Source organism: Centropristis striata, chromosome 1, assembly GCF_030273125.1.
Source record: "Centropristis striata isolate RG_2023a ecotype Rhode Island chromosome 1, C.striata_1.0, whole genome shotgun sequence".
Classification (NCBI taxonomy): domain Eukaryota; kingdom Metazoa; phylum Chordata; class Actinopteri; order Perciformes; family Serranidae; genus Centropristis; species Centropristis striata.
Genome location: NC_081517.1, coordinates 11790563 through 11806160, shown reverse-complemented (window position 1 = coordinate 11806160; position 15598 = coordinate 11790563). Strand labels below are relative to the sequence as shown.

The following is a 15598-nucleotide window of genomic DNA, read 5'->3' as shown; positions in this document are numbered from 1 at the left end:
TAATTATTATTTTAATAATATATATTTTTACTATGATGTGGAAGTTTTGTTCTTGAAGTTTATTTTAACTTTTTGTAAAAGTTTTCTGTGCACATTTACAGCATAATATAATCTAAACAAATTAAACAAAACAACAACAACAAGCTGAACAAGCACAAAGAAAAGATGTCGTCCAAAACTTAATTTAATATAAATACTAAATCAATATTTTAGTTATTATTATTATTATTATTATTATTATTATTATTATATTCATGCATTACTTGATCACACAGAGCACATGTACTAATATAATTATTCTCATCATTATTATTATTATCACTATTATTAATAATAATTATAACAATACTATTAATAAAAATATGTTTCTGCAATATGTTATCTATTTGAGTTTAAATATAAAACTGCAGAGAAGCTCACTGAAATATTTTTGATGCATTTCGCAATAAAACTTGTAACAATACAAGTTCGTTGGTTATGGGGACCTTCAGGTTTATTGGGTCTGCTTTGGGCCGGGACGTCCTGCAGCGGGACTCTGGCGCCCTCCTGTGGTCATGGAGTGGAACTGCAGAACTACAACTCCATCTATTCCTGCATCCTGTCTCTGGTTTCTTTATTCATTTAGGGTCAATAAACTCTCTGGGGTTCTTTTACCTTACTTCAGTGTTTAAGCTTCAGCTTTACTTTCTACTCGTGCTCCTCTAAACCTCAAAATGAATATTTATTCTTCTGTCCAGCTGAAATCAGCAGATGTTGAATGTTGTTGATAAACTGAAGGATCGAGTGTTTGCTTATTCTTAATATTTAATCATTTACTTTATGACTTACTTATTTATTTGTAAAGGTTTTTAGAGCAACTTTGTATGACAATAATTCTCTTTTTTTGTGATTATTTATATATATATATATATATATATATATATATATATATATATATGGTGTGTGTTATCTTTAGGACATTTTTGTAACATATTTAAAGTATTTATTATAAAGCAGTCCCCCTGTTGGAGGGAGGACATATTAAATCTAGAACATGATGCTGTAAATGTTTTTGATCTGAGAGAGATATCTTCAGTCCTGAAATTATTTCTGCTTCAGATGAACGTCAGCTCGCAGCACGACAGACAGAAACAGAGACAGAAAGAGAAACAGAGCGGAGGATAAAAATGGAGCGAGTGTGTCGTCAGCGAGTGAACGAGCTGAACGAGTTATCTAACACGCTGCTGTTACATAAAGCACAGAAGAAGAACTGCTATAACAGACTGATACCAGGTCGATATCTAAATATAACAATAAAATAATTAGTATAATATAATAAAAAAAATAACCTAATAATAATAATAATATGATATAATATAATGTATTCTTTGACATGTTTTTAGGGACATTTAAATATTTTGGAGACATTTCAAAAAGTTTGAGATTAACATTTCTTTGACAGGGATATTTTCGTATTTTTAATAGGTGGATTTCAACGTTTTTTGGATTAACATTTTCTATCTTTGACAGGAACAGTTTAAAAAAAATTTAAGGAACATTTCAGCATTTTAAAGACATTTTTCATCTTTTACAGGGACACATTTTCACACATTTAGCTAATTTAAAAGTCTTATTTGCAATCAGAGGATTCACTTACAACAGTTTGTTTTACAGGTTTGTTGTAGAAAAAAAATCCCCAAAAGATAAACTTTAAGTATTTAATTCATTCATTCATTCATTCATCCATTAACTAAACTGGTTGATTCATTAGTTTTTTCAGCAACTCTTTCAACTCATTTATTAATGTGTTTGCTTATTCATTAATTTCTTTATTCACCATCCATACGTTCAGTCAGTTCATCAGTTTGTCTATTAATTAAATCTTTATCAACATGTTTACTAATTAATTCACTTCTTCACTCCTTTAGTATTTTCCTATTCAGGTATTTTGTGTTTTGTTATTTCATCTAATTATTTATTCATTCAAGCAAATAAATCATAAAAGCTTTCACACATTATTTTTTAAACATTCACAGTATCTGTCTCATACAAACCGTATCAGTCGACGTGACGCTGTGTGACGCTGTGTGACGCTGCTGTGACACTGTGTGTGTGTGTGTGTGTGTGTGTGTGTGTGTGTGTGGTGGGTGGGACCACACATCCCCGTTCACCTCTCTCTCCTTCCAGATCCATCTCTCCACCTTCCCCTCTCCTCTCTGCAGCATCCTCCTCCTGCTCGGCCAATCGCTGCTGCGGAGCGTGATCACGTGACCGGCAGCCACCAATCGCAGCGTAGCAGGCACCGGCAAAAAGAGGGGCGGTGTCCTCCTCCTCCTCCTCGTCCTCCTCCTCCTGCTGCTGCTCCTGCTGCTCCTCTCTGTGAGTCACTCGCTGTGTCTGGAGGAGAGTTGATGGATGTGAAGGATCTGAGCTGAGGCTCGTTTCTGCAGACCAGCGGCGCCGTCTTCACCTTCCCTCCTCCCTCCCTCCACCGGGGTCTCTGGGGGGGATGAACGGGGAGGCGATGGAGGGGAACCCGGCCCAGCAGCAGCATGCCGGTAACGGCTCCCACCTCCCTCCCCCTCCCACCATCACGCCGGCCATCCCTCCCTACGTGAAGCTGGGTCTCACCATCGCCTACACCATCTTCTACTCGCTTCTCTTTGCCTTCGTCTACGCCCAGCTGTGGCTGGTGCTGCGCTACCGCCACAAGCGTTTCAGCTACCAGACGGCCTTCCTGTTCCTGTGCCTGCTGTGGGCCGCCCTGCGCGCCCTCCTCTTCTCCTTCTACTTCAGGGACTGTGTGACCGCCAACGCGCTCGGACCATTCGCCTTCTGGCTGCTCTACTGCTTCCCCGTCTGCCTGCAGTTCTTCACGCTCAGCCTCATGAACCTCTACTGTGCACAGGTGAGGGGGCGCGGCTGCTGGTACTGGTGCAGCAGACTGGTACTGGTACTGGTACTGGTGCAGCAGAGACTGATTCTGGTACTGGTGCAGCAGAGACTGGTACTGGTACTAGTGCAGCAAAGACCGGTACTGGTGCAGCAGACTGGTACCACAACTGGTACTGGTACTGGTACTGGTGCAGCAGATACTGGTTCTGGTACTGGTGCTGCAGAGACTGGGGTACAGGTGCCGGTGCAGCAGAAACTGGTGCTGATGCTGGTAATGGTACAGCAGAGAAAGGACTGGTGCAGCAGAGACCACTACTGAAGCTGGTACTGGTACTGGTGCAGCAGAGACCGGTACTGGTACTGGTACTGGTGCAGCAGACTGGTTCTGGTACTGGTGCAGCAGAGACTGGTACAGGTGCAACAGAGACAGATACAGGTGCAGCAAGTACTGGTACTAGTGCAGCAAAAACCGGTACTGGTGCAGCAGAGACCGGTACAGGTGCAACAGAGACAGATACAGGTGCAGCAAGTACTGGTACTAGTGCAGCAAAAACCGGTACTGGTGCAGCAGAGACTGGTTCTGGTGCAGCAGAGACCGGTACTGGTACTAGTGCAGCAGAGAAAGGACTGGTGCAGCAGAGACCAGTACTGGTACTAGTACTGGTGCAGCAGACTGGTACTGATACTGGTGCAGCAGAGACTGGTACTGGTTCATCAATGACTAGTACTGACACTGGTAAAGCATAGACCAGTACTGGTACTGGTGCAGCAGAGACTGGTACTGTTGCAGCAGAGACCTGTATTGGTTCTGGTGCAGCAGAGACCAGTTCTGGTGCAGCAGAGACCGGTACTGGTACTGGTGCAGCAGAGACCAGTTCTAGTACTGGTGCAGCAAAGACCGGTACTGTTACTGGTGCTAACATAACATAACCGTTTTACAGCATTAATAATGAATTTAAAACAAGAGTCAGAGTCAGTCTCTATGTGTCGACAGTGTGGCTCATCGGTTTGATATGTAATCTTGATTCAAATCAGTTGAGTTTTGGTCAAAACCCTAAAACTTCATCATACTGCTAGGGCAGGTCTTGAAGTCTACAAAGATGCAGAATAAATCAGGGAAATTTAACATTTTTAACAGAACATTTTCCATCTTTAACTTTGCCATTCTAGCATTTTTGTCGGACATATTTCTTTTGTTACGAGGGCAACCATGTTTCTACAACCATGCAGAAAACCAGCAGCACCAGTTTGCTTCCAGACCTCCTTCAGATCTATTATTATGCTTATTGACAGTTTCTTTTATCAAACAGTTAGAGCTTTGTTAAACACGAAGACATAATCTGATGGGGGAGAAAATAACAGAAAGAATCCCAAAGTTCTACAGTGAGCTGAACTTTTGGGTTCGCCAACAAAAGTTTTTGATTCATATAAATACATTTCTCAACACAAATTTATTTTACATGCAATTAAACTTTTTTCTCAATAGTTTTTGCTCTAAAATCTATTTTTTGATTGCATAAAAAGACTACAGAAACCACACTTCTACACAAGAAGAGCAGGGAATCAAACCAACAACCTGCTGCACCACCAGAGCCTCAGTTAACAAGAAGATAAAACCTCATTATTGGATGAATCATATATTGTCAGTGCAGCAGATGCTGTTCCTCTTCATCCATTCATGTACAGCAGCTGGAGGTTTCAGAAATAGACCAGAAAATAAAGGCAGAACAGAAAAGAGCCTTTTGAGCAGCAGCTTTACTCCACTTGTTCCTGACAGATGACGAAGGTTAATTTCCAACTAAAAGAACAAAACGCACCACGGTGTCTTATTTCCTGAACAAGGGCACCTTCAGTCAGAGAGCAGGGACGAGCTGCAGACTCACATGCAATAATAATAAAGTTCTAATACCACACTGTTAAAATACTCTATACTATTGAGGTCTTTATTAACCTCTTCCACTCCATGCCATCATTTTTATCGTCTTTTGAGTCGGGAGACAGAACGTCATCAGTAGATGACTCTCTAGAAGTGTTGAACAATAAATCTGAATATTTTTGACCACTCAAGAATGTATAAAAATGTATAAAATTCCTCCTGAATCCCATATTCTGCAGAGAAAAATTCATGCTGTGATCTGGTTTCAGAAACTTTTGACACTTAGTAGATTTGTGTATTTTGTGTGATGGTATGGCAGCACTTGTGTTGTGTTGCCTCCTGGGAAAGCCCCTCATTGAGAATCTATAGTGGAAAGCCATCCATCCTCTGAATGCTCTAGGTCTCTAGTTTGTGTAAAGATTTATCGTAGAATAAAGCAAGCATTATAGGAACAGGCATCATATGTGTAGCAAACATTTTTCGTAATGTTGTGTCATTTTTTGGTAATTTTGTGGGTTTCTTTTGTGGTAATTTTGCATACATTTTGGGTCATGTTGTGTCTTTTTTTTTGGTCATTTAACATTATTTTGTGGTCATTTTTATGGTCATATTGTGGTAATTTTTCATACATTTTTGGTAATTTTTTTGGCCATTTTGTGTTTGTAACAACATTTGTGAAACTTTTTGGTAAAAGTGTTTATATATAAATTCCAATTTTTTCAAAAAATGTATCAGAAAAAAAAAAGAAAAACATCCTGATTATTTTCCTCCTCACAGGTTTACTTCAAGGCGAAGTCCAAGTACACACCTGCCCTGCTCAAGTACAGGTAATGTCTTCAACCAACTCACTCTGACTGAGTCTGTTTCCAAAATAAAACCCCTCAACATGGAAAACATTTTTTAAAACTGTGTCAGATCAGCCTCCATGTTTAAATGCAGTAAAAGCTGATAGAGTCGATGCTGAGGCTGGGGCAGCTCTCACCCGGCTGTCTCTCCCCCTGCAGACTCCCTCTGTACCTCGTCTTCTTGGGCGTCAGTCTTCTCTTCCTGGTGGTTAATCTGGTCTGCGCCCTGCTGGTCAAAATGACCGCCGCCGACGTCAAGACCATTGTCTTGGTGAGGGTTACCATCAACGACAGTCTGTTCGTCCTCTGTGCCGTCTCGCTGTCCGTCTGCCTCTACAAGGTTGCCAAGATGTCGCTGGCCAACATCTACCTGGAGTCAAAGGTGAGTCAAGCTTCTCTGGAAATCTTAAAGTTACTGTGAGGAGTTTTTAACACTGAATCTATCTGCAATGCAACTTTAATTTCAAGTAAAATAAATTTGTGGTTAAAAATGCGTTGTTGCAGATCAAAAAATTTTGCTTTTGAATTCAAAAGTTTTGTTTTATGTTGAGCCTTTTGCATTTGTAGAGCGGGAGTTTTTGCTCTCTAACTTTTTCTTTTTAAATGCATTAAAAAAGAGACAAAAGTAAGTGTGCTTACAGGCCCCAACACTAGATGCTGGAGTTCCGATCTATCAAGATTGATATCTAGACACCCTGAAGACCTACGCAACTACCAATCTCTTCTTGCTGCCTTCTCATCTTTGATCTCAGCTGAAAAAAGCTCTTTCTATCAGACCAAGATCCAATCCTCATTCTCCAACCCGAAGAAGCTCTACCCCATCTTTACCAACCTCCTGGTCCCTCCAACCCCCCCTCCTACCTCCTCCCTCCTCCCTCCTACCAACCCACTTCGTCAACCACTTCCTGAAAATGATTGAGGACATACGCTCGTCATTTACCCATCCAGTCTTACAACCCGCCTCTCCTCCTTCCTCGTCATCATCTCCCACCCTCTCAGCATTCACTCCACTGTCTCCTCCTCAAGTGCTCAGCCTTGTAACCTCTGCCCGTCCTACCACTTGTCAGCTGGATCCTATTCCTCCCGTCTGTTCCAGTCTATTGCTCCGGATCTCCTCCCGTTCCTCTCCCATCTTATCAACCCTGAAGCAAAGGTGAATCCTCTCCTAAAGAAATCCACCCTTGACCCATCCTTAGTGGAAAACTACAGACCCGTCTCTCTCCTGCCGTTCCTCTCCAAAACTCTGGAACGGGCAATCTTCAATCAACTATCCTGCTATCTGCATAGGTACAACCTCCTTGACCCTCACCAGTCTGGTTTTAAAAAGGGCTTCTCGCTGTGACTGAACAGCTTCACAAGGTGAAGGCAGCCTCTCTCTCATCTGTGGTGGTTCTACTTGACCTTTCTGCAGCTTTCGATACTGTTGATCATCAGATCTCATCTCCACCCTTCACCACCTGGGAGTATCTGGCTCTGCCCTCTCTCTACTCAAATCCTATCTCAAGGACCGCACCTTTCGCGTAACTTGGAGGGGTGTATCAGAACCCTGTCCACTCAACACCGGGGTCCCTCAAGGCTCTGTCCTTGGTCCGCTCCTTTTCTCGGTATACACCAACTCCCTTGGCTCCCTCATCCACTCACATGGCTTCTCCTATCATAGCTATGCCGACGACACCCAGATAATCCTCACATTTCCCCAGTCTGAAACACAGGCAGCAGCACGTATCTCTGCATGTCTGGCCGACATCTCCCAGTGGATGTCCTCGCACCACCTCAAACTCAACCTGGGAAAGACTGAGCTACTTTACCTCCCAGGGAAGGGCTTTCCCACCACTGACCTCCACATCACTGTCCAGAATACAGTGGTTGTCTCCACAAAAACCGCCAAAAACCTTGGCGTGACTCTTGACAACCAACTGTCCCTCTCCACAAACATCACCTCTACCACCAGATCTAGCAGATTCTTGCTGCATAGGATATCAGGAGAATCTGCTTGTTTCTCACTCAGAAGGCAGCTCAGGTCCTTGTCCAGGCACTGGTCATCTCATGCCTGGATTACTGCAACTCCCTCATGGCAGGTCTGACTGCCAAAGCCATCCAACCTCTGCAACTCATCCAGAATGCAGCTGCTCGATTGGTCTTCAATCTTCCCAAATTTTCACACACAGCACCCCTCCTCTGCTCCCTTCACTGGTTACCGGTGGCTGCGTGGACACGCTTCAAGACTCTAGCTCTGGCGTACTCCGCAGCTAATGGTTCAGGTCCTGCTTACATCCAGGACCTTGTCAAACCCTACACCCCTGCCCGTCCTCTTCGCTCTGCATCAGCCAAACAGCTGGCAACCCCCACCCTGCGTGGGTCAACTCGCCTCAAAACCACTTCCAGACTTTTCTCTGTCTTGGCACCCAAATGGTGGAACGAGCTCCCCACCGACATCAGGACCTCAGACAACCTGTACATCTTCCGCCACAGGCTGAAGACCTACCTCTTCCAACGATACCTCGGTTAAGTCATGGTCACTTAACATATATATAGATATATATTTTAAAAAAATGCTCTTCTTCTTTTCTTCTAAGTCTAAGTCTAAGTCAAGTACCCTCAGGTTGAATGCACTTATTGTAAGTTGCTTTGGACAAAAGCGTCAGCTAAATTACATGTAATGTAAAAGATAACATTTGCGGTGCTGGAGGCGGAGCTCTGTTCATTCTTATGAAAGTTGCTCGGCAGTGAAATTAAATGAATGAAACCCCAAAAATTTGACTTCTGTGCATAAATATTACCTTGATATTCTTTGGGCACTAGAAACTTCAAGTTTAGAAATGGTAAAAAAAAAATGATTTAACCCTCCGAACCCAAACAACACGTTTCAGGGCGTTTACATTCTCATCTTTGTGTCCTTGTATTCCACTTCAATATATAAAATCTCTATAAATCTATAAGTCCTGTAGTTCTGTGGAATCAGCACAACCAGAACAACTCAAACATGTCTTTGTGCAGAATAACACAGAATGGCAAAAATCTGAAAAAAGTTGAATATCTCTGATAATTTAATTCAAATTTGAATAAAAAACGATTTATATATAAACACTTTTCCAAGTGCCCACAAGCCTCTCCTCTCCTGTCCTCTCCTCTCTGCTCTGTGTAAACAGATTTTCAGTGAATATTTGTCATGTGACCGTTGGTTTCAGCAGAATCAATCATGTCTTTTGACTTTTCAAATGTTATCGGACTAAATTAATCAAATTCTAAAAGTGATATGAGTTGTTTTACGAGGGTTGTTGCAGACGTCTCTTTACAAAAGTATCTTCGGGCTCCTTGGCAGATTCTTCTATGACTTTGAGGAACGTTTTATTTATAATCATTAACGTTGAGTCCTTCCTGTTCAGGGCACGTCGGTGTGTCAGGTGACTCTGATCGGCGTCATGGTGGTGCTGCTGTACGCGTCGCGGGCGTGCTACAACCTGGTTGTGCTCGCCCTCACCGACATCGAGACCATCAATTCCTTCGACTACGACTGGTACAACGTTTCTGACCAGGTGACACCGAGCAGCCAAACGTTCAAACTAAACTGTAAAAAATTCTAAAAAGTCAATTACTGTCATATAAAGGTATTGTTTTACAGATAATGTATATAAAGTACAGATAATATACAGTATATATCTGCATTAAAGATATATATCTGTAGATTAACTAAACTTTTTTTTACTGTAATATGACGGTCAACTTTGCTGACTTTTTACTGTGTATTTTACATTATATTAAAGTTTACTGTAAAAATGTTAAAAAAATTGCGAAAAATTGTAAAAAGTCTGACAGCAAAAGTTTAAACACTTACCATTATATACAGGAACAACATACACATACAACTGTATAATTCTGTTAAAATATGGATAAAATACAGTAAATATTATTATTATTATTATTATTATTATTATTAATACATTAAAATGAAGTATATCTGTTGAATAACTTAAGGTTTTTAAACTTTAATATGACAGTAAGTGTTTGTTTGTTGTCAGACTTTTTACTGTTTTTATTTCAATTATTCATTGTTTTACATTTAAAACAAACAGAAATTACCCTTAACTTTACATTCAGCAATAAGTTTTTTCTTTTTCATAGAATTCACTGTAGTTTAATATTAAAGATCATTAAGCCATTAAATAATACTGTGAAATAAACCTTAATTAATTTACAGATTTAATGGTAAATATTTATTCTTCATTATTTACATTGTAGTGCAGTAAGAAGTACAATATTCTCCTCTGAGATGTTCTGACTCTGTGTGTGTGTGTGTGTGTGTGTGTGTGTGTGTGTGTCTGTGTGTGTGTGTGCAGGCCGACCTGCGCTCGTCTCTCGGCGACGCTGGCTACATCGTATTCGGGGTGATTCTGTTCGTCTGGGAGCTGCTGCCGACCTCGCTGGTCGTCTTCTTCTTCAGAGTCCGCCGACCGCCGCAGGAGAGGGTCAGTGACCTCTGACCTCTGACCTTTACTTTACCACATGGAGAATTGTAAAAGATGCAAAAAAAAAAGATAAAAAGTGGGATAAAAGTTGCTAAAATTAATATTAAATAAAAGAAAAAGAAAAAAAATTAATGTTAAAGAAAAAAAGAAATAAATGTGTTTTGGGAAATAAAAGTGTGGAAAATAATAATAAATAAATATATTTTTAATGAATGCCTACATTTAAAGAAACAAATCTGTTTTGAAATAAAGTGACACATAACTATATAAACTAATGTAAAATAAATGCTAAAATGAATAAATACATTATAGAACGTAAAAAAATGATTAAAGATCAAATAAATAATAATAAAAGAAAATACAAGGAAATTAAATAAATAGGAGGATTAATTGAAAGGTTTAAAAAACAATAAAATGAAAAGGTGAGTTAAAACAGAAATATCAATTTATATCATGTTTATAATGTATTCATTTTAATTGTAATATTATTTTTGGTGCATCAATGGCATTTTCATTTATTTATTGAGTCATTTATTTATTTATTCATTTTTCATGTGCAATTAGGAGCAATTTATTAACACATGAATAAAAGCAGTGAATATGATTTTTTTGTAATAAATTAAACTTTTAGGTAATATGTCAAATGTTTGTGTCCTCAGAGCGCCGCCGGGATCCCAAACCACGTCCTCTCGTCCCGCGGATACTTCTTCGACAACCCGCGACGCTACGACAGCGACGACGACCTCGCCTGGAGCATCCCTCCACAGAACGCCTCAGCCAGGTACCCACAGCATCACCGTGGTTGTTATTATTATTATTATTATTATTATTATTATTTTATAATTATTATCTAAATATAGTTCAGTTAAAGCAGCTTTTCTACTCTGTGTTATTATATTTATTATTATATTAAAAGGACGGACATTCATTTTATATTTTGTAAACTTAATTTCACAAATTCAAAAGTAAAAGTATTAGATTCAGAATACATATAAATTATGAATCTATATTAAATGAATCATGATTTATTACCTAATTAATATTATAATAATAATTTAATCTGCTAACGTATTTATTCACTAAAGTATTTATTCACTTGTTTAACTGTTTTAAGTTGTAAAATTCTACTCCATTTTTTAAACTATTATTATTATTATTATTATTATTATTATTATTATTATAGAATTATTATCTAAATATAGTTCAGTTAAAGCAGCTTTTCTACTCTGTGTTATTATATTTATTATTATATTAAAAGGACGGACATTCATTTTATATTTTGTAAACTTAATTTCACAAATTCAAAAGTAAAAGTATTAGATTCAGAATACATATAAATTATGAATCTATATTGAATGGATCATATGATTTTTACCTAATTAATATTACAATAATAATTTAATCTGCTAAAGTATTTATTCACTTGTTTAACTGTTTTAAGTTGTAAAATTCTACTCCATTTTTTAAAACTTTATTTTAGTCCATGATAATGTTATTTATTACCTGATTCTATTTTTTAATAATATTATATTTATATCATAAAACAGTATTATTATTCTTTTTGTTATCATTACAATAATAATAATATAATAATAAAGATACAAATACAAATAATAACAATATAAGTATAGTGTAGTATTTACAGATTAATTAATTTGTATTTAAGTTGTACATTTTTTTGCAAGTTTATTAGTTTTCATCTATTTTTAGCTAAAGTCCAAATTCTAATTTATTTTTCTATTTTTTTTAAATCCATTTCATCATAACTTTTATTTTATTTGTATTTTTATTAAGTTCCGTAAGAATTAATTGAATTTGACTGTTTAACTACTTTTACTCTTTTAACAGCATAAAATCTATTTTATTACATTTTTATTATTTTAGTTAGTTCATAGATAAATAAATAAAAAGTATGAATTTAAATATTTACCCCTGGGATGTATAGTAAAGTGCAAACAATTTAAAATTATACTTGACAATAAAAAAAATTAAATTAAATTTAAATTAAAAAAATAAATAATAATCATAATAATAATGATAATAATAGAACAACAATAAATTTCCAAGGATGGTGTCACATTTAAAAAAAAGAATTATCATAAAAAGAATAATAGTCAAATAATAATACAAAAATAATCCTAATAATGACAATAAAAAATAATAATAATCTAAATAATAATAATAATATTAATATGTTTGTCCATAATAAATAATAACTCATGAGTGTGTGTCGTCTCTCTGACAGTCTCTCCTCGGACTGTTACGACTGGGGCAGCCGCCACAGCAGCTTCACCGTTCACACCAACAGCGACGAGCAGCGCCTGACCGCCGCCGCCGGGGAGCTCCACCCCTACCCATAATCCCTCACTTCACTGTACAGCTTCACTCTGCACTTTGACCGATTAGTTATTGTGTTTCTGTTCATCACTGATGTGCAACTTTGTCACTGTAGAAAATTTAGAGAAAACAGCAGAATGTTCTGCAGGATTCCTGCACGGCGCCGATATTCACTTGAGAGCGCCGATATTCACGCGGCGGCGGTGGCACCCCCCGCAGGCTGCTACGCTTCAGCTCACTTCTCAAAACAATGAGAAACTTTCTCAAAATGACCTAATATCTCAAAATGAAAAGGTGTTTAAAAAAATTACAAAATAAAATAAAAATACCAACACTTTCTCAAAATGATGTGTGAATTAAAATAAAAACAATGATTAATTTAATGTTAAAATAACTCTCAAAATGACTTAATATCTAAAAAATATTTTTATCTACAAATGAGATACTTTACCAAAATGATTTACTAATCTGAAATAACAATCCTAATCATATTCAATCATCTCTCAGAAAGATATAATATCTCAAAATAATATTCACATTTTCTCAAAATAACTTGTGTATCGTAATAAAACCAATGAGTAATTATGTCAAAATAACTCTCAAATTGATGCAGTATCTTAGAATAATAACTAAATATCTCTAAATAATGACTTGGTTGCTTAAAATGTTGACTCACTATCACAAAGTAATGAGAAACTTTAAAACTATGTTTAAAAATGAAAAAAGTTTCTCGAAATAATGACGAAGCACTTTACAAAATGACTTAACATCTCAAAATTATGAGAAACTTTCTCAAAATGATTTACTAATCTCAAACTATGACTTAGTATCCTAAAATGAGGACCTAATATCTCAAAATAATGAGAAACTTTCTCAAAATGACTTAATATCTCGAAAAGACAACAAAGTGTGAAAAGATGACTGATTCTCAGAATGAAGTGAGTTATTTTCTAAAAATAGTGAAACTTTCTCAAAATTACATCGCATCTCAGAATAATATTTTAATATTTCAAAAATAATGCCTTAGTTTCTGAAAATGTTGACTCACTATCACAAAGTAATGAGAAACTTGACAAAGCTTCTTGAAATAACTACACAGCACCTTACAAAATGATTTAATACCTCGAAATAATGAGATATTTTATCAAAATGTTTTTCTAATCTGAAGTTATGAGTAAGTATCCTGAAAATAAGGACTTGGTCTCTCAAAAAGAGCTAATATCTCAAACTAATGAGATACTTTCTCAAAATGACTTAATAACTCAAATTGACAACAAAATAACGACTTAGTTTCTTAAAATGTTGACTCATTATCACAAAACAATGACAAACTAGTTTAAAAATGACTTCACATCTCAAAAGTTTGTGTCTTAAAATAACTACAAACTTTCTCATAATGACAATGTTTCTCTAAATAACTATACAGCACCTTACAAAATGACTTCATATCTCGAAATAATGAGTTTGTATCTAGAAATGACAAAGTGTAATAAAAAAACTGATTGATTCTCAAAATGAAATGAGTTTTTACCTAAAAATAATGAAACATTCTCAAAATTATTATTCTCGAAATAAAAACAATGATTGATTCTGTCAAAATACCTCTCAAAATGACTTAATATCTCTAAATGATGACTTAGTTTCTTCAATAATGTTTACTCACTATCACAAAATAATGAGAAACTTGTTTAAAAAATAATGAAATAGTTTCTCATAATGACTTAGTTTCTCGAAATAACTACGTAACATCTCAAAATAACGAGATACTTCATCAAAATTATTTCCCATCTGAAATGATGAGCTAATATCTCAAAATAATGAGAAACTTTCTATAAATGACTTAGTTTCTTGAAATAACTCAAAAGTAATGAGAACATTTTCTCAAAATGACTTGAAGAGTGTTAATATCTCAAAATAATGACAAGAATTCTCATTATTACTTTTGTAGAAATGGGCTTCTGTAAAATATCCTCAAATCATTTTGTTTTTGGGTTCTTGACTGTAAAGAGACAAAAATAAAAGTTATTAACACACACGTGCACCGTAAGTTGATTCAATGATCAATAATCTGTAAATATCAGTAACCAGAGAGCAGAAACACCTCCGTGTCGTTTAATGTTCACCAGAATATCCACCTGAAAAACTTCTCACTTTAAACACATTAAAATATTTGTTATCTGGAAAGTTTAGATCCATTTCAAGTTTCCAGAAGCTTTTTCTGTTTTTACATAAAAAAAATATTTAACCCATCAGAAGTGTCAAACTGAAAAAATAAAGAAGAGAAACGTTAATAATTAAAGACATCAGTAGGTTTTTGTTAATGTTTCGCAGTGTTTACATTTCTGTAAAAAAAAAAAAAAAAAAGGAAAAAAGTCTATATTTCTAAGGGACGCAGGTTTTGTAAGTTATTTGTACAGAGTCTCACTGAGATCGTGTGTGTAGTTGTTTTGTGTGTTTGTGGTTTGTGACGTGTCGACACAAAAAAACAACATATAAAACAATAAAATTGTCATGAACACAAACAAGTGTTAACTTCATTTTTTCCGAATGCTTTATTTAAATAAATAGCCAGTGAAGAGCATTCAGTGTAAACTCATACTGATTGAACTAAATTAAACCAGATTCAGGCTAGCAGTTTCCCTTCACTTCCAGTCTTTATGCTAAGCTAAGCTAACACAAGACAGATTTCTTGTTTGTTTTTATTGTTTCCAGCCTTTTGTTGCAACTTTTCTGAGATTTATTAAAATTTAATTAAATGTATTTAAAAATACAGAAATATCTGTATTATATAGATAAAAAATAAAAAATATATCACTTTTTAGCTAAAGTCTAAATTCTAATTTGATTATTTCATATACATTTGATCATAATAATTATTATTTAATCTGCTAAAGTATTTATTCACTTCATTTTCATATTCATTTGTTTTTAAGTTGTAAAATTCTACTCTCTCTCTCTTACTTTATTTTAATCTATAATGTAATTTATTACTTGATATATTAATTTATATTATAATTCTATTACAATACAATATTACTATTAATAATAATAATAATGATGATGATAATAATACTATTATAAATATAGTGTATTATTTATTCATTTATTCACTTGTATTTAGGTTGTAAAATTTCATATTACTGTAATTTATTGCGTTTATTAAGTAATTTAATTTCACTGTTTTACTACTTTTACTCTTA

At 35.9% G+C, this 15598-nt stretch overlaps 1 protein-coding gene across 1 annotated transcript; it reads left to right on the top strand.

Annotated features, from left to right (window-relative positions):
- Positions 1–2379: 2379 nt before the first annotated feature.
- On the top strand, positions 2380–14795 carry gpr137bb (G protein-coupled receptor 137Bb). Its single transcript, XM_059336495.1, has 7 exons — positions 2380–2887; positions 5528–5577; positions 5755–5977; positions 8982–9131; positions 9933–10061; positions 10721–10842; positions 12307–14795. Exons 1-7 carry the CDS (start codon positions 2489–2491, stop codon positions 12419–12421), a joined length of 1188 nt encoding a protein of 395 aa, XP_059192478.1. The 5' UTR covers positions 2380–2488; the 3' UTR covers positions 12422–14795.
- The last annotated feature ends 803 nt before the right edge of the window (positions 14796–15598 follow it).